This window comes from Oreochromis aureus, linkage group 10 (assembly GCF_013358895.1).
Source record: "Oreochromis aureus strain Israel breed Guangdong linkage group 10, ZZ_aureus, whole genome shotgun sequence".
In the NCBI taxonomy this organism is placed as follows: domain Eukaryota; kingdom Metazoa; phylum Chordata; class Actinopteri; order Cichliformes; family Cichlidae; genus Oreochromis; species Oreochromis aureus.
Window position 1 is genome coordinate 23,804,609 of NC_052951.1, and position 24,526 is coordinate 23,829,134.

Genomic DNA, 24,526 nt, shown 5'->3' on the forward strand with positions numbered 1-24,526 from the left:
AATACCCCCAACAATGCCCTGCCTATGCACTAATATTTCTTTCTCCAAGTCCATACTGGCCAGTAGGTCTAATGGAAAGTGCTGGCTGCCAGTGTTTAGGAAAATTTGTAATTTTTTTCATCTGTTTTGTCTCATTAAGTTTCAGATTGGTTTTCAATTTGATGGTTTTAGACTTTTCTTGGCTTATTTTATAGCACCATTTAAGTTGCACTTAGAATTTCTTTACTAGAAATGTTTCTTTGTAATAGAAAAGCTATTTTAAATTCATTTTGTGCCATTTTGCCCTGTAAGTCACCGCCCATTTTTATCTGAGAGGCTTTTTTGGAGTTTAAAACAAATATCATTATTAAGAATCGATAGTTAGTAAACAAAAGCAGGCAATAATCATAATGGAAATGAACTACAGCCCTGCTTTTGCCAGGTATTTGTTTAACTTTTACCACACTTTATGTTGCCCATACATCCCTGCTTCAGGCATCACAGGCTGAATCGGTTAGAGAGGCAGAGCCTGAATTGCTTTAGAGGTAGAGTACGGGTGTTTTCTCTGGTGGCTGCTGTTTATGTCTTGTCTCATTTCGCAAAGTGGCATTGTGTCTGCGTGTCTGATGTACAACTCTGCGTGAAGCTAAACCCACAGATGCTCAGTTTCTTCTGTGTCTTTGTGCCGCTCTCGCTCTCTCTTTTTCCCTCCACTTCTTCAGTCCTTTACTGTCTCTCTCTCCTCTCGCGTGTCTCTTGCTGTGATTTTAAACAGATGTTCTGGTGTCGACATGTTGAGTCATACTCTGCCTCTCTGGTTTCCCATGAGCAGATTCAGGATACACTAGAAACTCAGCTGGTCTTCCCTCCTTTTCTTTTTTCTTTTTTTCTTCTTTTTCTGTCATAATGTTTCCAACTGCTGTGTCTCTTTGTGCTCCTCCCACACTCTCTTGTGCTTGTAATTACTTGTGTTTTCTCTTTTTCCTTTCTGCTTGCCAAGCTTTGGGACTCTACTGTAAGTATAAGGATTTTTCATTGCGCCACACACACACGTGTCTTTGTATCCATGAATGGCGTTCTCCAGCCTCTGGACCCTGTTGCGTGTTGCTGCTTCTTCTTCTTTTGGTTTGTTGTTGTGAAACCTTCCGAGTGTCTGAGGAAGGACACGTCAGTCGGTTTTTTAGCAGTTACCTTTGGGGTGAAGGACGCATGTTCGTAAGATATTGAAATTCAGCCTTAATGAGAAATGCTGGCCTCAGTTGACAGTTACTCTTGGTTTAAATCCAAAACCAAGTAGTCATATTGTTGAACAGCAAAAAATAAAAAAGGTGTATGATTGGGAGGATATTTGGGCATAAAACAGTTGTGTTTGACCTTAGCTCTCCTCTCAGGAACCTGAGCAATCTTGGCAAATTTTCTTCTGCTATCTTGGGATTTATGACTTCCCACTGTATGATGGAGGGACTTGGAAAAGCTTTGGCAAACAGTAGAAAGGAGGCTGAAGAGGAGGAGGAGGCGCAGACTTGCGGGAAGTGCTGTGTTTGCAAAATCCCACGCCTTTCCTTCTTGTGTAGAAACCCTCTTTGGCTTCTTGCTGTTTATGTAAATGAACAATACTTTATTAAAGATGGTAATTGATTGGATGTCCGGCCGGGTGGGCACTATTGTCCTCCTGTGTGGCAGGCCAGGTCATAGCTCATCGAGAGGATTAAACACGATTAGGCCCCCTGGATATGATAGCCAGCAATTTATCTGAGGGCTTTCCACACTCTAATCACAAATTACAGCTAATGAGACACAAAGCATTTAGCCTCCAGTCAGCCTTCTCTCAACACCCTGCTGCACATAAACAGAGAAGCTCTCTTCTGCTGCAGCACCACAGAGGGAGGAGGAAAAGCTGCACTTTAAAACTCTCTAATGCGGTCTTTGCCAGCAGAGCGTCAGCGTACATAGCTCCATCTTCAGCATAAAAGTCAGCAATCATCTGAATGAGTATAAAAGTGTCTATGTACGTGTTTACACTCGATGAACGCACAGTCAGTAAAGAGGTCAAGAAGGGGTGCTAACATCAAAACATTAATATGTCGATACGGTTCAATGGAAAATAACAACAACAAAAAAAGCTGGCTAAAAATCTGTGAAACAGTGCAGGGAAACATCTGGAACCTGTTTTCAAATTAAGCAATGATTCATGAATAGACTATAAATAAGCACTCGATGTCCACGAGTAACGCTCGGTGGCAGGTACAGTTCAGCCGAATCGGCAAGTAGAAATTACAGGAAATAGAAAAGAATTGGTCGCTTTTAGAAACAAACGTGGTGACAAAAAACAAAACAAGCAAAAAAGAAAAATGACTTATCAAAATGCTACACATAAATTAAACTTAAAAAGGGGAAACTGAATCCCTCAGCCTAAACCCACCGTGACTGCGACCACAGCATTGCATCAGATGCATACAGAGAACCAACTTTTTATGTTGAATTTGGAGCTCTGAATCCAAAGTACACACACTGACTTGTGTACAGATAACACCATTCACACACACACACACAGCCACAGCCACAGACCGATCAGATATCCATGCAAATAAGGGCTGGCCTTTTGTTTTGCCCCGTACCTGCTTGATAAACAAAAAGAAGCCGGTGTGTATCTGTGTGTGTGTGTGCACAAGAAAGTCATCACTCACAATCCCCGTCTGTTTCCAGCAAGGTAAAACGCAAAGATTGCATGAACCTGCACACGCTGAGGTTCATGTTGCAGCTGTGTGACAGCTTCATCTGGTTGTCGGACTCTCTTCCCAGTTGTCACTGTGCAGCGTTCATAATTCATTCTTTTAAAGTTCTTTGCCCGCCTGTGGCTAATGGGCCGTACCCTCTTCCTTACTCAAACACAGGGATCGTTAATGCAGGATTTCACTCAGGGGGAACATTTCCATTATTTAACACACACACAGAGCACACCATGTAAGTCGCGTGCAGCTGCTCCAGTATCAGCAGCCTCGGGAATCTGTTGTAATCACCAACATTTAAAGCTTTTATAATGGACTATTTAACAACAAATAACAGACGCGGAAGTGGCTTCATCTTTTACTCCATGTAAAATGTTTCTATAAACCATTTAGGTTTAAATAATAAATTACTGGATTTTCAGTCTTATGCTTTTACATCAGCAGCGATCTAAAATTACAGAGTTCTGTCATGCTGTGGGAAATAGAGTGTTAAGGTGAAAAGAAGACGCTTAACCCAGAAAACATGACGATATGATGCTAAGAACAAACTTACAAGCAGGACACATCACAGAGATAAATTTAGAGATGATTCAAGATGAATATGTGCATATCCAAGGTCAATGCAGGGCAGCCTGAGCCCAATATATCTGCCAAGAAATGAAAGTGTTCTGCAGTCATTTCTGCTGCCCTTGCATTGCATGCATGCATGTTTTTCCACATGCTTCGTCCTCTTCTTTTTTCCGCGTCTGTTGTTCACTTTTTAAGTGTTATTTGAGGCTGTATTTCAAATAGACTGTAGTCTATTTGAAATACAGCTTGTATATATGCATATCTCTTATGTTATTTGTTTTTGATGAACAGAGTCAGAATAAATGTGTCATGTGCTAAAGTATCTGCCTTTGTGCACTGTCAGAGAGCCCTGTGACATACTGCAACATTAAAAGCACAGTCACGTAAACCCTTATCCCTTTTAGATTTCACCACAGTGGGTTTTTCATCCAGTCTTCCTCCCCTCACCACCAACAGGTGGCCGTCCCTGTCTGAGTTTTGTTCTGCTGGAGGCTTCTTCCTGTTAAAAGGGAGTTTTTCCCTTCCCACTGTTGTCAAGTGCTTGTTCATAGAGGATGGTCAGATTGTTTTCTCTGTGTTATTGTAACACAGAGAAAACAATATAAAGCTCCTTGAGGCGAATGTATTGTGATTTGGGGCGATACATAAAATTGAATTCGGATTTTACACTCAAGGTATTGAGGTAGGCAGAAGAGTTAGTCTCTCCTGGAAGTTTCTTGCAGAGTCTTTCCAATTTAAACTTGTTAATAATAAAAGTAATTTCCTGTCTTTACTGGCCAAGCCGACTTTTTCCAAAACATCACACAATTCGTCTGTTTCCTTTCTCTTCCACTCAGACATCCCAGACCAGGTAATTCGAGTGTTCAAGGCCGACCAGCAGAGCTGCTACATAATCATCAGTAAGGACACTACTGCCAAGGATGTCGTCGCGCACACTGTCAATGAGTTTGGACTCGTCGCGGCACCCGAGACCTACTCCCTGTGCGAGGTATCGATTAGCCCAGAGGGAGTCATAAAACAGCGCCGCCTGCCTGATCAGCTCTCCAAACTGGCTGATCGAATTCAGCTTAACGGAAGGTAAGAATCACAACTGTTACGCTGGTGTTGATTGCTGTGGAAAAATCTAATACTCGGCCTGCGTTTGTGTTTTATGACCCGTTTGACCCATCCCATCTTACATAATGGTTATCAGTGCTATTTTCTTATAGGTAACTTCAGCAGTTGAGTGTTTTTCTCTCTCTGCAACATAAAGTACACAAACACAACCCAGAATAAAGCCGGAAACAACACTTGCAGGTCCAGGAAGTTTGTTGTTGTCAAAAACAAAAAGGATATCTACTTAAATCTTGAATTATCCAACCTGTAGTTATTAGACTCCAAACCCAGAATGCAGAAACTGAGGGATTTTCCTCCGTTTTCTTTTTTCTGATTATTTCTGGGTTCCAGTTTGTGAATGTTCACAGATTTCTCACTGTTTTGTGCAACTGCACCAATTATTATCCTCTCAAATAATTTCTAGGCTTGCTAAGTACAACGGTTTAATCCATCGAGTGTCACATGTTTTCTAAATCAGCACTGAGAAAAGCTTGAATATCCTACTAAAGCAGTACTCCTCAGTCCTGCTTGGGGATACGGGGTAGTATTTCTGTGATGTAGTTAATTCACTTAACACAGCCTGGCGTGCATGACTTAAACAACAGTTTCTAGTAAAGTGCTGAGAAAATGCAGTAGTGATATGCAACACACCCAAAGAGTCGAGGCTTGTCCTTTTTCTGAAAAAAACAGCAACTTTTCCACTTATTTGAAGAAGTTTCAACATCATTTTGTGGATGTTGCGTTTTCTTTCTTTTACCGAGTATATTTTTGTGTCTGTGTAGGGTTTTTCCCCCAGTTTGTTGTTGTTTTGTATCACAGTTCTGTGCTAGTCACTTTCCCTTTCAAGATGAAATTAAGACGTGAAGGATAATTGGACTGCAGCCGTTAAGTCTGCCCTGCAGTGACTTTCTCCACAGTTTTCTCCCACTTCTCTTCTCGTCTCCTGTGGTCCCTCATCGGTCTCCTCCCAGCTAGCCTAGCATGAATTTTTCATCCTCTGTCAGGGGCGGAGGCCTCTGCAGACAGCATGCCGCGGCTGGAATTATTCATACGCACACTCGCACGCACATACAGACACATAGCAAGATATAGGCATGTAGCTGTGCAGATTAGACCTTTTTTATGCTGGTTAAACAACTGAAATCGAATATATATGTGTGTGTGTATATAATCTCTTATGCTTTCCTGTTTCTTGAGTAAATCTTTTCCCTGTACTTGCTATTCCTGTTAGCTTGGCTGTCTTTTTTTTCAACCTGTATACATATGTAAGAGGGCAATCGGCAGTCCACATTGCAGTAGTTTTTTTTTATCTGGAGCAGTAGGTAAATATATCTCCACCTGGGTTCTCTGTCACCATATCTCGCCTCCTCCATCTCTTCCTCTCTGCAGCTGCTGATTGACAGCAGGTCCAAGGGAAGGGGGGATGGTCGGGGGGTCCAGGCTAAGCCAACACAAAGCCTTAATCATGCTGCCAAAATATACATATAGATGCGTTGAGGGGATCTTGAGCGCTTAAGCACAGATCGCACACCCAAACACCGCCCGTAGCTGTTTACGATGGCTTGGTTCCAGTGACGTTCCCTCTCCCAGTTCTATTAAGCAGCACTTTGTCCATCATTAATTTAGACTCCTCTCCTCTCTTCCCCTTAAGTACCCTGCTCACAGCTCATCTCCTTCCCCTCACTCCTTTCCCCCCATCTTCTTGTCCCTTTCTCTCCTCTGACATCATTTAGTCCCGCGTCCTCTCCTTCGCTCCTCTCGTCCCTTCTCGTCTCCTTTCATCTGGACTTCCTTTTACTCCTCTCCCTTCGTGTTCCTCTTCCTCTCTCTTCTTCTTTCACCTGCGCTCGTTCCGACTCCTCTCTCGCTTTATGTCGTCTTTGCTCCCCTAATGCCTCCTGTTTCAGAGGCATTACACGAGTGCTTTATCTTATCACCTCCTCTGCGTTTTCAGCGTGTGCAGATTCTCATAAATGATTAGATTCCTAAAATGTGTTGAATCTAAATATGTTGAGGGAGTTTTTCTCTGTCTCTTCTAAATGTGAAACAGGTCTCAGGTTTTATCCTAAATATAAATTCAGCTTGATCTCACAGTCCATCTTTGCTCCTGTCTGAGCTTGTCTGACAGAGTAATTGAGCGTGGTTTAGAGGTACATCCATGCCAACACTTTACCCCTGAGGGTTGCCCTCTCTTGGCCTATAATGCTCTGATTTGTGGTTCACCATTCCTAGATGACCACATTACAGCTCCATTAGCGTGAAAGAGTCTCCCAGAAAACATTTAGAGACTAATCTTAAAGAGAAATGGCTCCTGTTTCCTCTTACTCAGGCACCTGTCATCTTTCTTTAACCTCTCTTTGCCAAGAGCCCTGCTTTCGCTCTTTCTCTCCCCTTCTTTACCTTGAGGTAAAATACGTACATAATCTTTCAGCAGCATCAGCATCAGAGCATTTTTTTTGCCTTTTCCTGAAACTAATTTCTGCTCTCAGAGAGAAAATTTGCCCATTTAAAAATGAAATAAGACTGAAAGGAACATTTAATTTATCAGGTCCAGAAAGTTTTATCAGCCTGGAAAAATGGATCTTGTCCACCCACTTGTCTGTCTATATTAAAGCATCGGAGGGAACTGCAGTCTAGTGCATACTATGCTAAGTAAGCTGTCACCAATAAAGTGTTTTGCATCGTGCATTTCTCGCAATAAATATAATTACTGTCAGTTAATTTCTCTCCAGGTTTTTAGATTCAGAGGCTGAGACTTAACTCCTCTTTTCTTTTTTGTTTCTCAAGTGTAATGCAGCTTTAAAAAGCTTAAAAAAAATTTCAATAAAATAACAAAGTTATTATTAAACTTATCCATCTTCCACCTGCTCCCTCTTCTTTAGGTATTACCTGAAGAACAACATGGAGACGGAGACGCTGTGTTCAGACGAGGACGCCCAGGATCTCCTCAGAGAAAGTCAAATCTCACTTCTGCAGCTGAGCACCATGGAGGTTGCGGCCCAGCTCTCCATGAGAGACTTTGAGCTCTTCAGGAACATCGAGTCCACAGAGTATGTAGATTTTAATTTAGCAGCACTTCATAAAACAACTACTGGATGGAATATTGCCTCATCAGAAATGGTCTTAGTGGAGGGGTGGCTGTCAAGAAGCCATTCGTCTAGAAACGTGGTGGAGGCTCTCTCGTGGCCTGAGGCTTTCAGCCATTGGTGTGGAAATCTTGTTAAAATTGATGGAATTATGAACCCAGAAAGTGCCAGATAGGTGGTTGAAGCATATTACTAGAGGATATCCATATTTTTATGATTGAATATTAGTTACAGTAACAGTTTTTTGAAATACAATTTGTTGAGATGATAATATCCTGCCTTTTAACCCAGTTTTGAACTCTTCTGTCACGTGTTTCAGGTACGTGGATGACTTGTTTAAACTAGACTCCTCTGTGGGAAGTGGCAATCTGAAACAGTTTGAGGAGGTGATAAACCAGGAGACCTTCTGGGTGGCCACAGAGATCTTGAAGGAGCCCAACACTCTGAAAAGGATGAAAACCATCAAACACTTCATCAAGATCGCCCTTCACTGCAGAGAGTGCAAGAACTTCAACTCCATGTTCGCTATTATCAGGTTGGCTCAGTGTAGCACCTCCCCTCGACTGTTTGTACCCTTTATTCTGCATTTACTCCACCTCTGCTGGCAGATGAGTTTTGATGGTGGGTCTCCATTCCCCACATCGTCAGGAGAACCAGTCTAACCCCCTCCCCTCTTCCCCTTCTGTTCCTTCCTGTAATCAGCCCTGATTCTCCCAGAGCGCACAGAAACTGCACAGCATTTAAAACAAGTCTCACAGCAGTAGTTATGCTTATTGTCTGCTACAATGATCGAGTCCCTCTGGCCTCTGTGGTTTGGCTCTAGCTGAGCTTTTATGGAGTATTAAACATAGCGTCAGTGTATTTTAGTTTAAGGATGGACGTAAGTTTGAATCCGCCAGTATTTTCATGTTTAAGCATCTTAGCTTCTGCACAGAAGCTTGTTTGTGTAGGATTTATCCTTAATATTTGTAACTAACATCTAATAAGAAGTTTTCAGGTTCAAAACACAAGCTTAAGGTCCATGAAAATAATGACATTTATTCAAAGAAAATGCAGTCCCACTTAATGTGTTTACCCTCTTAAAACAAAGATGCACAGGACTGTCTGTTTCCCCATGATCAGAAAATCGCAGTGGCCACCCCAGAGCATTTACTATTGTAGATTTAATTTCCTCCCCAGTCCCGGAGGATCTGGTGTCATGTGGCTGAAAAATGTGCCCGTTTAACATTCTGCAGCGTTTGTTTCCTGGAACACTTTGGATTTCTCTGTATTTTTTTCTCATTTCTGAGTTTCATTTTCATGCAGATGACACCATTTTGAAGCTTAAGCATTTTCAACTCTAAGACTCTAAGTCATTTTTTCAAGATTTCCCAAAATGCTCCTGCTCATTTTAATCTGGTTTTACTCGTCGCCGGTTCAATCCCAAGAAAAGACACAAGTCATTTTTGGGGAGTTGCATCAGGCATTTATTTTTAAAAATCTGCCAAATCACACATGCAGAGCTACGTGATGTGGCAACTCCTTGTGATTAAGGGAGCAGTCGAAAGTAGCTTCCTTTACTAAGATAAGAAAGGAGGCAAAAAATGGGGCATCATGGTGTCTTCACTGTCACACTGTGTCCGAACCTGCAGGTGAAATAACACCGGACCACTCCAAATTCTCACTCCATGTTGGTTTTAAAGTCCCTTTTTAGCTTTGAAACCTTTGAACAAGCACACTGCGGTGTGAAGCAGTAAACAACGTGATAAATAATAAGAGGAACTGCCTGCATTGTTAATGTGGCATAAATTTAAATATCAGTGCAGGAAGAAGTTGCACTGAGCTCAGTACTGATGTAGATGTCGCATAAATTTGATGACTTGAACTAAATACAGTTTTTTGCTCTGTGTTGCTGAGCTAAGAATAAATGTTAGCACCCTTCTTATACAGCAGTACGCTGCCTGCTCGGTGTGACGAGCAGCACCCGTGTCCACTCCCTGATCTGGACTCGTGTTAAAAGAGCTCAGCCGTGTGGAGACGCTCTGTTTGCCGCTGTAAAAGGCGCTTTAAAGCCCAAGTGCCTGACCTTCTCGCCCCTTTACATTCCTGCTCACAGCAGGGCGTCTGCACACATATGGATGCACAACCTGCCTGCTGACAGGGGCACGGCGGTGGTGGCGGCTGCTGCCATGTGCAAATAGCAAAAAAGGGGAAGGTGTTAGACATGCAGGATTGTGAAATATGGAGAAAGCCAAGCCATCTATCCAGTGTAGTGTAGTGTTTGAATCACATGATCTAGTATGACAAAGAAAACTGTGCCAGCTGCATGAACAAATCAATGTAAGAGGAGAGAAGAAAAGAAATGCTGTGTCATTCATTGTTATTAGCTGTCTGGTCAGAGCTGACATCACCTCATGGGGTTTTCAGCTGTGGGAAAAGATGACCCCACTCACTGAAGTTAGTTAGCTCAAAGAGTAGGAAGAGTACAGCATGAAACATCCACATTAAACCTAACCTCCTTTCCTTTTCTTCTCTACCCTTGTTTCATCTATCCTCATTTTTACCTCTCCCCCACCCTCTTCTGTCTGCCGTAACCTATTTATCTCTGCCTCGCTCCCTCTCTTCCCCCCCGCCCTCTTTGCACCTCTTTCCTCTCTTGCGCAGCGGACTGAACCTGGCACCGGTGGCTCGACTGCGGAGTTCCTGGGAAAAATTGCCCAGTAAGTACGAGAAGCTCTTTGGGGACCTGCAAGATCTCTTCGACCCATCCAGGAACATGGCCAAGTACCGAAACGTGCTGAGCAGCCAGAGCATGCAGCCGCCCATCATCCCGCTGTTCCCAGTGGTCAAGAAGGACCTCACCTTCTTACATGAAGGTAGAAGACTTTGTGTGCCTTCTCAGATTATCTACTTGCATCCTCACTCTCGTGTTTCTTAAATACGCTACAAGACTGTTTCCGTTTCTTGAAGTTTAATTTAATCTCCCAGCTTCCTCTGTGTTGTGCCAAAGGTCATGTCACACTCACTGATGAGGTTTACTTCTGCTAAAGGCTTCCTCTTCTTTCAATTTTTTTTAACCTAAAACTGACTAAAAACTGTCCCAACTTCTACTCAAAGGCTTCTTCTTAAAAGTGTTTGTGTAAAATGAAAAGTTGCCCTCACTGTGTCCTCAAACTAAGCAGTGTGACTAATAATAGCAAAAAATTACATAGAGGGAATTTCAGATTTTACTAATGTGATATGGAAAAACCGTTGTACATCAGTTGCTACAAATGTCCACAACGTCAATCATTTCCTTCCACCACATTGCTGACAGGCGACTTCTCACTTTCTACTTCTGTTTGTCCTCTCAGGCAATGACTCAAGTGTTGATGGCCTTGTGAACTTTGAGAAGCTGAGGATGATCGCGAAGGAGATCAGACATGTGGTGCGGATGACCTCAGCCAATATGGACCCTGCCCTCATGTTTAGGCAAAGGTCGGTTGGTTTGACACTGCAGCACGATTAACCATTTGAACCGGTTTTAGGAGCCAGGTCTGTGATGAAATGACAAGCCTGTTTGTGCAGATTTATATGTATTTGCATATGGCTATTCTTTTCATACATTAGATTGTAGAATTTCTTACTTAAAAAAACATCCTCATCAGGGGAGCATCTGATTGAATTTTGTATTAGGAAAAAAAGCATCCTAGTGCACAATAACAAGCCAAACTGCTTAGTGTGATAACCTTCAGCTAATGTGCTTTTACAATCGGTACGGAATCTACAACTTCCCTCATATTTCTTCAAAACTGAAGCAGAAGCGTGTAAAAAGACTTTCCCACCGAAGGCTACAATGTTGGCAAAAAGGGAACCGCACCACCATACTTCCACCAGCCAACCTGGATCCTTCACCCAACAGGATCAGGCACGCACTGAAGGTCTGGTTCAATCAATTCCCGTTCACTTCCTGTCCGGTTCATGGCTCTCTGTGTTTGGATTGCATTCCTCTGCTGGAATGTAAGCACACAATGACCCAAGTTATGGACTGAATGGAAATGAAGGTAGAATTGATGCCAGCCACAGTGTGTAGTTGTTATCACTCGGTTTGTGTGTGTGTGTTTAATCACAGTCTGTCACTGCTACGGTGCATGACTGCCCCCTGCAGACACTCCCTTCATACTGCAAACCCAAAATATAGACCAAACTTCAGTTCTATACATAAGTCACATATTTAAAAAAAACACAACACAATGTGCCGAATGCATCATATACAAAGTCATAACACACACTCTTCAGGTTGACATGGGGAGATGTCCACTGTTTGGTGTCCTCCCATCTCCGGTCATTTCCTGTTCGTTTGTTTGTTTTTTGCGGCATGACCTCTACATAGTCTTGTCTCCTCCTCTCCCCTGACCCTTGAACTTGTCTTTGAGTCACGCTTCAATCTTCACGCCTCTTGCTTGCAGGAAGAAGAGGTGGAAGAGTTTAGGGTAAGTTTGTCCTGCGTACCAGATTCATCCTGTTTCGGTCTGGGCCGGCAAAAGTTTGAATCCTCCCTGCATCCCTGTCATCATAAACTCTGCATGTCTCGCCATGCTTTAAATGAGCGTTCATGTGTCTGCCTGTGCTTGTTCATGATTAACCCTTCTGTTTGCATCACATGAACCACACTAAAGTCCCTTATTGACCCATTAATTGTCTACCCTACTGACGAGAGTGTATGTTGAGTCATATAGTAGCTAGAAATGGTGCCCAGCGTTTCTTAACACATTTGCAGCTACCAGTGAAAATTGGCTAAATGATGTATTGCAGCCATTCAACTGCAGATTCAAGTTTAAGTGGAATATAAGTAGATAGTTATAATGCACAGCTTCTTGCCAGGGTTGCCTTGCCTGGAAACAGCAGGAGAGTAATTAGACCTCATTGTTCCATTAAGTTCCTGTCCTGCAGCATTCATTTATATCTGATTGTCTCTTCATCAGCAGGTGAAGTTTGTTCAGTAACATTTCCATAACAATGCACAACAGCTGAAATCAACTGGAAAAAACTGCTACGCTTCCATAGCAACTACAAACTCCATCTGCTGATGTGGCTCTTGTAGTACGATCGAAAACATAAGGACAGCAACAAAATAGCACTTAAGGGTGGATCAGTTTGTCACCTTTGTACCTCAGCTCACAATCCTACAGAACAAACTCCACCTCGCTGCAAAAAAAGGCAACGTAAAACGCACCAATGTGCATTTTAGTGATACTATTTGACTCAGGTTTGGCGTTTGTTCATATCTGCATCATGGCATAATATTCCCAGTATCGAATATTGTGCGTTGTTTGTTTCTTAACCCTTTTTGCCTCCATCTGAGAAAATGTTCTGCTGTTCTGTACTGTGATAGCATGGCACACCAGGGAGTGCTGCCTCCCTCCCAGTTGCATGGTCCTTTTTTTAAAATGCTATGCTCCAAAACAGAGGCAGATGTACAGATTTTGTAGTAAAAGCTGTGTTTGATAAGACGGAAGACCTTCGTGTTTTATTGGTAATTAAATTGACTGTGTTGCATGTCCTTTTTCTTCTCTTACACATTTATCTTCCTTTCCTTCTTTCTATTCTTTGTGGCTCCATCCTCCTCCACCTTTTCTGTTACTTCTGTTCAATTCAACACACTTCTTCCATCTCTTCTTCCTCTCACTGTCTTTATTATTCCTCTACCTTTTCTTCCTTCCTCTTTCTGCCTCTCTCCTGTCATCTTTTAGGTCTTTGAGTCAGGGCAGCACTAATTCCAATATGCTGGACGTGCAAGGCGGAGCGCACAAGAAGAGAGTACGCCGAAGCTCGCTCCTCAATGCTAAGAAGCTGTACGAAGACGCTCAGATGGCCAGAAAGGTGAAGCAGTACCTCTCCAACCTCACAGTGGAGACAGATGAGGAGAAACACCAGATCATGTCCCTGCAGTGCGAGCCGTCTTACAACACTTGTGAGTAAATCAGAAACTGAGAAGGATTCGCTATTTGAGTTTTTTGTTTTAATTAGAAAAAGTATTTAGGGTGCTATTATCCCAGCAAGCATGCCCATGCAGATTCACAGGAGCTGCGTGGGCAGGGCAAACCCACACTTTTCCCATGGAGGCCCAAGTGGGTGTACCCACACAGGGCCCTCAGCAGTTTTGTGCTTTGGGGTCCCAAAAGGGAACTCTGTGGGCAACCAATAGCTGCCTTACCCACAGGAAACTCTCGCTGGCCCCGCCTGTGGGTCAACCTCGCATCCCTGCACTAGATAACTGTGGCTTTGCTCCGTCCGCACACCCCCACAGTTTACCCACAGCTATCCACTGTGGACCCACATAGCTGGCTCAACAAGGAAAAGCCATACAGGGAGATGTGACTAGTGTGGAGAAGATTAATGCATGTTTTATTACACTGTTAGATATGTGAGGCTCAGAGAAGTTATGGAAGTTATGCTGGATTTTTAAAAGAATTTAAAGAAGTAAAAGACAGGGTTGTTTGATGGGATTTGAGTTTATTCAAGCAATGGCACCGTCAGCCTTTTATGCACCACGTGCCGCTCATTGGTCAAGCCGGCAACCTACATGCTGAAAGGAAGCAGGGGCTCGGGTTTGATTCCGCCCTGGACTGTTTCCTGTGTCTCCCTGCCTCCCGCTTTCTCCCTACTTTACTGTTTATCTCGACTCTCACATTGGATGGTCATGTGAAATCTCTGGTTCGGTCTTGTTTTTATCATTTAAGAAATGTAGCTAAGTTAAGCCCGATTTTATCTCACTCTGAACTGGAGATTGCTATACATGCATTTATTTCCTCACGCTTGAAATATTGTAACTCGCTGTTTATGTGTCTAAGCAAAGGTTCTCTGGATCGTCTGCAGGTTCCGTGTCCCCTAGGTTAACATTAAGAACTGTGGACTCAATAGCTGTTTTTAAAAAACCAACTCAAAACTCACCTTTTTAAAACTGCTTTTGGTTAATTTTTGCCTGTTTTATATTGTCTTTTAAAAAAAAATCTTTTTATGACTTGTTATCTTATGTGTAGCACTTTGTGATTCTGTCTAGAAAGGTGCTATATAAATAAACATTTATTTATTTATTTATTATTTATTATTTATTTACTCTCCACCACTGTCCTGTTCAATAATGTAAAAAATAAATAAATAAAAATAGATGTCCTGCACTGCCATCTAGTGGATTTTGGTAATGTTGTCAAAAATAGCAGGATTATTAGTCAGTATCATCTATTTTGGTGCTTTTCTTGGTATAGGTAACTAAAGGATCAAATAAAAAGCCCACATCAGATGTTGATCTAAACATTATTATTGCTTTATTACACTGGCTTCATGTTGGATGCAGTTTTGCCTTAATGACTGTGATATTTCCTGCCAATTGCAACTATAAAATGTACACTTATTATTATTTTACATATATACTGTTTATAACATTATTTTTGTCGCCTTCTTGTGATTTTAGTGTCTAAGAATTTGAATGAGAGGCGATCCACTAAGTCGGATATGTCTCCAGTCTCGCTGCGGTCAACTCTGCCCTCCGGAAAAACACAAAACAGGGTGTCACAAGTCCTACAGGTCCAGGTCCCACTGAACCCTCTACGAAAGAAGAGCACTGCCAAGGACATAGCCTCACTTAGTGAGTACACGCCTGTTTTATTTCTCATTAGGCCATGTAATGTAACTTTTTATCGTCATGTATTAACTTTACTTTTTAATAGACTTTTGTGTTTCAAAGATTAATAAGTAACTAGTTTTATGGTTACTGTAAAGTTCCAGTCGTGCACAAAATTCAAAATGATTTCAAACTTGTTTCTGAGAAAACAGTCGGGTTGTCGTCTTATTTATTTAAAGCAAAGACAGAAAGAAATGTTACATTTCTGTGTTCTGTATTATATGAAGTGTAACCAGATCCCTGGTTTGGCGACTTTCGTGACCTTTTATTTTCTCTCTTCTTCAGATTCCAACTCACCTCAGGTGGTTAAGAAACCACCAGTGAACTCGTCAGAGGAGTGGAGCACAAAGAGAACATGTGACGACACAGTTTCCACCATCTCCTCTCTTCACTCGAGCCCCACGGTGTCGCCTCAGGGCTCCCCGCGCAAAGGTTTGCAACCAAAACTGGTTTGAGTAGATATAGTGAAACACTCACCTGAAGGATAGAGCTGTAAAATACAAATGATAATCTTACTGATTTGAGATATTAGTGTGGTGGGATTAGACTTACCATGCATGAATAATAAAGTTTTAATTTGTGTTTTCTGGGTTTCATCTCTTCTATCATTGCCTTTTTTTAATAGTGGGAGGTGTGGCAAAGTCCCAGAACTCCAGCCAGATGAACTTGTCAGGATCTTCATCGTCGCTGACCAGCGAAGCTAGCTCAAAGGCCACCGTCAGTCTGCGCAGCTACGGCATAGGTGGGACCCTCCTCCAAAAGAGGATCTTATTGATGACCAGGCAGAGTAGCCAAGAGAGTTGGAGGGAGAGAGAAAAAGAGGAGAAGATGCAGGAAGAGACAGAGGCAGTTCAGAGAGGCTTGTTCCCCTCATCAGAGCAAAGGAAAGGGAGATCCAGGCAGCAGAGCAGCCAGGGTGCACAGGCAGATGCAGGGCAAACGTCACTGAGGGTAAGAGGAGGAAGTCCAGCCCCAAAAAGGAAAAGGATTGATGGAGATCATCCTGTGGTCCAAAGTGACTCTCCATACAGTTTTCCAACTCCATTTTCCCACTCTCCTTTAATGAGACCCACACCCCCAGAGTCCCCCATAAGGAGGAGGCTCATGTCACCGTTCAGGATACTGAGGAAAAGGAGTCAGTCCAGGGAGAGGCCAGCAGCAGTCAGCCTACACCTGAACAGTAGGGAGGAAACAGCAGAGAGTATGTCCTCCTCACCTCAGGACGAGACACGAGGGCAGACAGAGCAGAGAGCCAGGAGATCAGTCAGCCCTAACCCCTTCCTCTGGCTGTGCAGGGACAGAGACTCCAGGAGAAAGACCCTCTAACAGACATCACGTTGAGACAGTTATAGCAAAAACAATAAAGAGAAGGGACACAGTGGTATTTGAGAGAGACTTTTTTGTTGTTGATGATTTGCATTTATTAAGAGTCCATCACATAAAAAAAATGCATTTTCTGCTTGTTGCTTGAGAGCTTCAGATCCACCGTGAGTCACAGAGATGTGACGCCTGAGAGTTTTCGCTGTGAATACTTGAAGAAGATGATGCGACACAGATAGGAGAAGAGTACATCTGAGGCTGTAACAGCAGATGGAAAAGCATTTCAGTGTGTTCTCGCAGCTCTCCCGACATTTTTTATTCATGGGTTAAAGCTATGAATTATTGTGTTAAAGCTGTTTGGATGTCACCGAGCAGCCGAAAGTCACGTTTGTCGCCGTGAAACATTCTTCGTTCCTGAATTTGAATTTTAAAATGATTAAATTTATTGTTCGTTTTTGGTTGACAAGTTGTAGGCTCTGTTTTTGGTATATGGATTTCTTCTGTGGCATCCAGCATTTCAATTGTAATGTTCATTTAGTTTCCTGACAGTCAGTTTATTTGTTTTTTCGTGATATAAAGTTTAAACTATGAACCCACCCCCTCCCACAAGTGTGTGTTTCACAGTAATTTCTACACAATTCATAGTCTCAGTCTACAAATAGCACAAACAACAGCCTCACGCTTTCTGATAGTGTTTGTGATTTCGGCGTCACCGAAATTTTAAGTCGTCTCTTCATAGTTTTATTTTACTCTTTGTCTTCATCAGGATGCAGTCACTCACTAAAGAGAGTATCATTTGTGTACAGTGCACATTAACACCGCCGTACTTTGGCTACAGTAATCATCATTGCAACCCAGTAAAATGATCTGCATTTGCACCACTGCACTCAGCTTTTGTTTAAAAGTCTCTGTTCATTTTTAATAAAAATGTAGCTTACCCTCCAAAATGTACATATCTGAAATGTTCCTCTGTCCAGGTTATGCCCTCCTACCGCCCGGTAAAGCTGACAACCTGTCGGACTCGAGTCACAGCGAGATCTCCTCCCGCTCCAGTATCTGTTCGGTCGACTCTGTGCCCGCTCCTGGGCCTGATGACCGATGTAATAGCAGCAGCAACAGGACCTGTACGACTACTACTGCCACTATTCCTACTACGACGTCTCCTGCAATAGCTACTGCGGTTCCTGAGAGCGCAGCAGGAATGCTTTCCCACGTAAATGCTGATTACAGCCAGCCCAGCACAAGGTAATTTAGCTTCAGTTTAGTTTGTCTAATCTGATTAATTCTTTAAAGATTACATTTAAGAAGTGCTTTTATTTTGATAATATAGATTGACAAGATAGTTTTGGATGTTTTATAAGGCCTCAGTAACACAGGCCTAGAGACCCGTGAGCAACCCCCCTAGCAATCTCTGGTTGCTAGGGAAACATGTATATTCTCCGAGTAGATGCTGGAGGCTGCTGGTAATAGATAGGTCAAATTGGTTGCAAGGAGCTATACGGTGCACCGGAAAACTTCTCTGTGACTGCTTTGGTTGCTAGCAGGTTGATAGACAAGATGGCAACTTGTCTGTAAACACTCGCCAACTACTTGCTGAGCAGTAGTGAAACTTGCATGAGGTGACTCCCAAACCACAGCTTAACAAGTAGTTTGCAGGTGTTTATAACCACTCACCAAACAGTGTTGAAATACATATTTTTTTCCTATCAAACTGTGTTGCCTGGAATCACAGACGGGTGTCGAGGCTTGTGTGGCTTTTGAAGCCTCGAGTTAGCATTATGCTATTGCCGTCTCAGCTGTAGCCAGAAGAGACTGTATCTGAGCACAAGACCTAATTCTGGCCAGCTTCATTAGCTGGATGCATCTGTAGATTGTTTGGGTGTTTTGCACAGACACAGAAAGTAACTCACCAAAGCTGTTAGTACAATTAACCACTCAGCACGCCATCTCATTTGCCAGATAATTACCTTAAAAAGCATCAACACGGCAAACATGGTTAAGAGGTCCAGTTCAGTGACTCCAATTAGCTGATGTGAAGCTGAGGAGTCTTGCACACACCACCTGGTACTCAAACAGCCAATGTGCAATAGTTAAAACTTACGGCCTTAATAACATTTAAATGGGTTAAATCTAATTAAAAAAGCATGAGCTCTATATTAGTGATGCACAGAGAACAGTAGATATAGAGATGAGGCGGTGAGCATGTTTATTCCTGTTCAGCCTACTAGGAGCAACACCTGAAGCTCTTTTCTGAACTGAGAGGTTTCTGTCACATTTTAAGCCTTATTATAGAACAAAATGACCGGGCTTGCATCAGACGTTAGTGAGAGTGGTCTCTGCCTCTGCAGCTACTCTTGGAAAACCCGGAAATGGTTGTAAAACCATATTGATTGAGCTATGCTGAGGTGTCAAAACTCGCCGTTAAAGGTACGGGGTGGTCGCTAAATGTCATCTTTATGAGGAAAGAGTTAACATGGGGGTCTACGGGAAAGGCTGACTTGCTTTTGGAGCCGGCTTTTTGAACAGGAACATTTTCCACCAGGCAACCGAAATGCAAGCAAATATTTTTATAAGGCACATGTCAGAAACCTCGCCTTTCGACACACACGCACAGACACACGCTGTCTGCTGCCACCTTTTCAGCAAGCTGGATTCCAATAACGTCCTTCCCTCATTAAACAGGAAGCTCTAAAACACAGCGGGTTTTTATTAGCATCCCACATTTACTGACCTCCTCTCTCCTCCTCTTCTCTATTAACAGCGTATCGGTTTCTACGCGGGCGGCTTTTTAATCTGGCCGAGTTAACAACACGGCTTTTTTTTTATTGTCTGCTGTTTGTTTATTATTCCTCCATGATCAGGCCATTGTGTCTCATAAAGAGGAGACTCAATAACCCGTGTCCCCGCTCTGATAATATATTACCTCGGCAGCCTCATTGTATAACACGCACCTGTTTTATGACATGTGGCTCGGTTTCATTGAGTGGCTTGTTTTGTCCAGTAAAACAGTGTCAGTGAATAAAAACAAACAAAGTAGGTGAAGAGGAAAAGTTTACGTTTCGCTTTAAGCCAGGCTGCAGGGAAACGTCGTCATATTTTCTTTGTGATTTTTACGTGTGCAGAATCAAAGTAGCTGATTTTACAGGTACTGAAATCATTATAAAAACAAAGAGTGCGGTTTATTTTGTGATCTGTGTAACATTGAACTTCATCCTTTGTCCATTTGTCTTTCGTGCTGGTGATCCTCTGACCGAGGTGTCCTTCAGCAGTGTTTTATGGTTGATGAAGCTCCTTTGTCCTCTCCTGTCGCCCCGCCCTTCTTCCCTCTTGCTTTCTTGTCGCTTCATTTCATTATGACTTACCTCCACCTTTACCACCGCTCAACAGTCCTGCGCAACAGACTATATTTTGTTGACTATTTTTAACAGGCCAGTTTTTTACACTGTAGTCGTGATTGCTACGCAGGCGTTCTGCAAATGCGGTTTGAAATAACATGTGAAGTTACACATTTATATAAATGTATTTTATTATGTAAAACACGTGAATTTGAACTGGTAATAGGAGGTGGATAGTTTTAAAAAATGACATGCAGACATAATTATTGTTCTATCAGAAGAAAGGTACTGTTATTCACGGGGGCACTAAACATCAATCAGAGCTGGTATTTGTGCTGATTTTCATCTGTGTATTACTCTCGCTCATCTACAGCGGTTCCTCGTCAGCTCGGGGATACCAAACGCGAGTCTCCACCTTCACCTCTTCCATCTCGACAGAGGAGCTGACCCACGACCACACCTCTCTGGACTCAGTGGCCGACAGCGGGCGCGGCAGCTGGACGTCCTGCTCCTCCAACTCCCACGACTCCTTCCAGAGCCTCCCCGCCTCCTCCTGCCGGCCCTGGGACCACGGCATCCACGGCCACCCGCTTGCTCTTTCCCACTTCAAGCACATGCAGATGACCCGGCCCATAGCGGAGGCCGAGGCTGCCGGGCCCATGTGGGCGAGCGACGGCGGTGCCAGGCAGCACTCCAGAGACTCGAGTTCAGATCTGTCCAATCAGTGCCGGCAGAGCTGGGCGTCGTCCGGCTCGCTCTCGGACACCTACGAGGGGAATTACGGGACGATAAAGCGGCGAAACACTTCGGAGCACCCCTCCTCACCAGCCAAAGAGGAAGGAGGGCAAAGCACAGACCCTGCCTACAAAACGGTGACATCAAGCACAGAGAAGGGCCTGATAGGTGAGGGAACAGCTTGCGAGTTTGATTCCCTGTAAGCACAGCACAGAGTAGCAGTGGTCAGGAGAAAAAGTTGAGAAAAAGAAGAAAATACGCTCTGCCATCCTAGATTTGCTTGTGAGGCTATAGACTTTGATTTTTTCCCCCAAAATCTTTCTTGGTGCCAAACCATATTTTGATTTAAACTCCAGTAAACAGCTTGAATTTGCTGCACTTTGATAAGAATGAGTCCGAGCTCATTCTTATCACTGTTAGCTTTCTATCCCGCCAAGAGTCAATTCCTCTTTTTGGATCTCCTGCTGTGCTAACACGATAGCAGTTTACTATCATAAGGATAGCAAAACGTCTTTTTTTTAAAGCAATTTTTAGGACAGATTTTGAGTCGTTGGTGTGGATTTTAATTGACAGCAACTGTGACAATCGATTAATCGCTCTAGTCGGCCACTCTCGCCTGCATCACCTCAAATGTGAGAATTTGCTGTTTCTTTTCTTAGCTCACAATAAATATCAGATCATCACGATGGGCATTTTCACTGTTTTAAGAACCAAGCGATTAATCGATTGATCTGGGAATAACCGGCAAACTAATCAGTGCTGAAATCAGTTCTCAGTTGCAGTTCCAGTTCTGTCTGTATTCTGCAGTCATCCATCTCATCTGTTGTGTTTTTCTTTTCATTTTTGACACATTGTGGTGCATGTGTAGCTGCCTGTTGTGTTGGTGACATCGCATTGATTTAATTTTCCCATTATTTTTTTTTTCTTTCGTTTCTACCCTCTGCACACCCTCCCCCTCTCCCCTGCGACCTTTTCGCCCCCTCCCCTCACTCCTCATCCCTCGTCCCCCCCTCTTTTCTTCGCTCCATCCCCACCCTTTTTCTTTTTGATCTCCACCTGCATCCAGTGTATTGTGTCACCTCCCCTGCCAAGGATGAGCGTTACCGAGCTCCCCCTCCCACCCCTCCAGGCTACCAGGGCCTGGCCCTGGGGGACCTCGGCCTCGCAGACGGAGTAATAGGTGGGCCAGGAGGGCACGTCCCCAGGCCTCCTCACCTCAAACCTCCGGACTACAGCGTGGCGTTGCAGAGGAGCAAACTCCTGCAGAGCCCCGGAGCTGCCGGCAGTCTGGCTGAGGCACGCAGGCTGGCGAGTAACCTTCACCTCCAACACCAAGACGCACGGACAGCCGGGTCCACGCCGGGCCACTCCAGACCGCCAAGCATCTGCCACCCGCCACAGGATCTGGCTGACAGTGAGGATGGTAGGAAACTAATCAGATTTGATTCCCATATGTAGGAAAGAATTGCAAAGACATCATGTGATAGAGATAAATTTTACTCTACGATGTGAACATGAGGTATATATATTTATCTTCTCTTTTCCAGATGAGCAAGTCTCAGCGGTGTAACGGCGTTGTTGTCGTGTCGATCTGGCTTTGGACTAAGCCAGTCAGCTGGTTGCCGTCAACTGTCAGAGCACATTGTCCGAGCCCCTCCCAAGGCCCCTTGTGGCATCACTGCAGACCACTCGTGAACCTGGCCAGTCACTCAGGTGACCCCTGTCCAACTCCCGGGACTCACACAAGCACCTCTTTTTAAACTCGTTTCAGAAATCAAAAGAAGAAAACAGAGACTTTGGATACTTTTTAAAAACTCTGTACAAAGCAGAAAGGCGCTGTGATGGGATCACGCCGCCGTAGATAGACTTAAAAAAACCCAACAAAATAAAAGAAGGAAAGAGCGACAATAAGGACGCGTCATGCGAAGAAGTCAGCCTCCTCAGAAACAGACCGTGTACCTCCATTTTGCGCTTCAAGCTCACTTTTCGTGTTGTTGTTTTTTCTTTAAATTAAAATCTTGTACAGTGGTTTATATTAATTTTTTTTGTAAAAGTGTTAATTTTTCTTCTTTCAGTTGCATCTCTGAGCTTTTATGTGAGGATGGTGAAGACAAAAAGGGATGGAAAGTAGTCAGCAGCGTCGTGGACAAACATGAACTCACGGGGGTGTTTTCTTTCTTTTTCTTTTTTTTTTTTTTGTGGTTCTTCTCATTTTATTTTGACGTTTGCAAGATTGTCGTCCGCTCCAATGGAGATGAATGTGAAACAAAGAGACAAGCCCTGGCACTGATGATATTAATTTACACAGGTGACACCAGATCCCACGCGAACAAAGCAAATGCACAAAAAAAACGAAAAAAATACACAGAACAGTTGCAGTACTTAAACTTCGACTGCATCGGAGGTCAGAAAAGCCCCTCAGGAGCCCGTTGCCTTTTTCTTTCCCACGCTCCCTCCTTAGGTGGTGACAAATGAGAAATCAAACCCGCGGAACAACAGAAGGCACGTCTGTTTATGTTTAGCGCTTATTGTAGTTTGCTGAGCTTTACAGGGGGAAAAAAAAGACAAACTGCAGATCTCAGGCAGTTCCCCGTGGCTCCGTGTTGCGTTCCCCACCGCCAGCCGCTTCTCTTACTGCTTGTTTAGTCTGTCGCGAGGTACTTTAGCGGCATGCTGCCTCCTGGATGTTCTATAAAAACTGTATCATAACTTGATTTTAATGAGCTGAAGAACAAATGACTTGCTGCTTACCGTAGAATAATAAAAATGTGTTGTTATTTAATTGCAGCAGCTATAATAAAATGATAAATTAGCACTGTGTGGCCACACGATGTGCATGCATATATACATATATATATACACACACACACACACCAAAATCACGCTGGTGTGCATAAAGACAGTGTTTACACCAGTGCTTACACATTTTGTTTACAGTGTTTATTAGACTAGTTGTCTATTGAATTACACGCTGAGTGTTAGTGCAAACACTCCAGGTTCGGCCGACCTTGTAAATGTGTTAATAATGCAGCAGGAATATGCAGATGCAGCATAAATTTGGATTATGTGCTCACAGTGTACCTCTCATCTCTTTGTTTTGTTTTTTTGTTTTCTTCCTATTTAAAAGCGCGAGCGTCACAAACAAGTCGGCGGATATTTTAAGGCGTAGCTCGCACCTCCATTCTGTGTCCATAGTGTGTTTTGTAGACTATTTAAAGAGGATGTGCTTGAAAATTGTCTATTTGTATTGAAAACAAGAAGCAAATTTGTACATGCAAACGAAAAATGTTTTGATTTTTTTCCATTTGTACTTTGATTTTTTTCTTCCGCAGTTCGGCAGGGGTGTAACTGGAATTAGATGCTCTTCTCCTTCGGCTGTTTGTCGCGCGCTCTGTGACGCTTCTTTTGTTTTTGCCACACAAAGACTTGAAATGATTGATGCTAATATATATATATATATATATATATATATATATATATATATATATATATATATATACACACACACACGGCATATACATACGAAAGTATACATATATATATTTTTGTTGTTTCTTTGCCATAAATTAATGTTATGATGACAGAAGAGAGTCCTCTGTAAAGGCTATTTTTGAATATTTTGTTATGAGAAATAACACAAGGTGGTGATTGCCCTGCTTTTTTTTTTTCTGGAGGGCAGGAGTCTTTCAAGGAATTTTTGTTATTTTCTCCCGTCTGTTTTTTTTTTTTTTTGAAGTGCCATTTCTGCTCTTTCAGTTTAATTGCTGCTGTGTTTTGGGATATGGCAGTGTGTGTGAGTGTGTCTGTGTGTGTGTGTCTGTGTGTGTGTGTGTGTGTTATGGAATTATATATTTGTGAGGCTGGGATCAACATTTTTTTTTTTAAATCCCATTTCCATTCAGTCTGGGGATGCTGCACATAAGGACAAACTCAACAAAAGCCCTTCTTAGTTTGCGGTTTTGCTTTGATTGCTTCTGCCTGCAGAAAGGTGGCCCCCTTGTGAGTCTCTCGCTGCCAGTTTCACGACACGAGGCG

At 43.1% G+C, this 24,526-nt stretch overlaps 1 protein-coding gene across 3 annotated transcripts in view; it reads left to right on the plus strand.

Annotated features, from left to right (window-relative positions):
* LOC116315770 (Rap guanine nucleotide exchange factor (GEF) 6) overlaps window positions 1–23,948 on the plus strand; it is a 133,230-nt gene extending 109,282 nt beyond the window's left edge. For 2 of the 3 annotated variants that reach the window (XM_039618271.1, XM_039618273.1), the window contains 14 exons: window positions 4,115–4,355; window positions 7,256–7,423; window positions 7,779–7,994; window positions 10,103–10,314; window positions 10,792–10,915; window positions 11,887–11,910; window positions 13,171–13,391; window positions 14,892–15,065; window positions 15,387–15,533; window positions 15,727–15,843; window positions 17,399–17,666; window positions 20,130–20,659; window positions 21,558–21,914; window positions 22,039–23,948. In XM_039618271.1, coding sequence (XP_039474205.1) covers window positions 4,115–4,355; window positions 7,256–7,423; window positions 7,779–7,994; window positions 10,103–10,314; window positions 10,792–10,915; window positions 11,887–11,910; window positions 13,171–13,391; window positions 14,892–15,065; window positions 15,387–15,533; window positions 15,727–15,843; window positions 17,399–17,666; window positions 20,130–20,659; window positions 21,558–21,914; window positions 22,039–22,061 — 2,822 coding nt within the window. In that variant the 3' untranslated portion in view covers window positions 22,062–23,948. The remainder of the gene's footprint in view (window positions 1–4,114; window positions 4,356–7,255; window positions 7,424–7,778; window positions 7,995–10,102; window positions 10,315–10,791; window positions 10,916–11,886; window positions 11,911–13,170; window positions 13,392–14,891; window positions 15,066–15,386; window positions 15,534–15,726; window positions 15,844–17,398; window positions 17,667–20,129; window positions 20,660–21,557; window positions 21,915–22,038) is intronic. The other variant, XM_039618272.1, reaches the window with a different exon arrangement.
* Window positions 23,949–24,526: the final 578 nt, after the last annotated feature.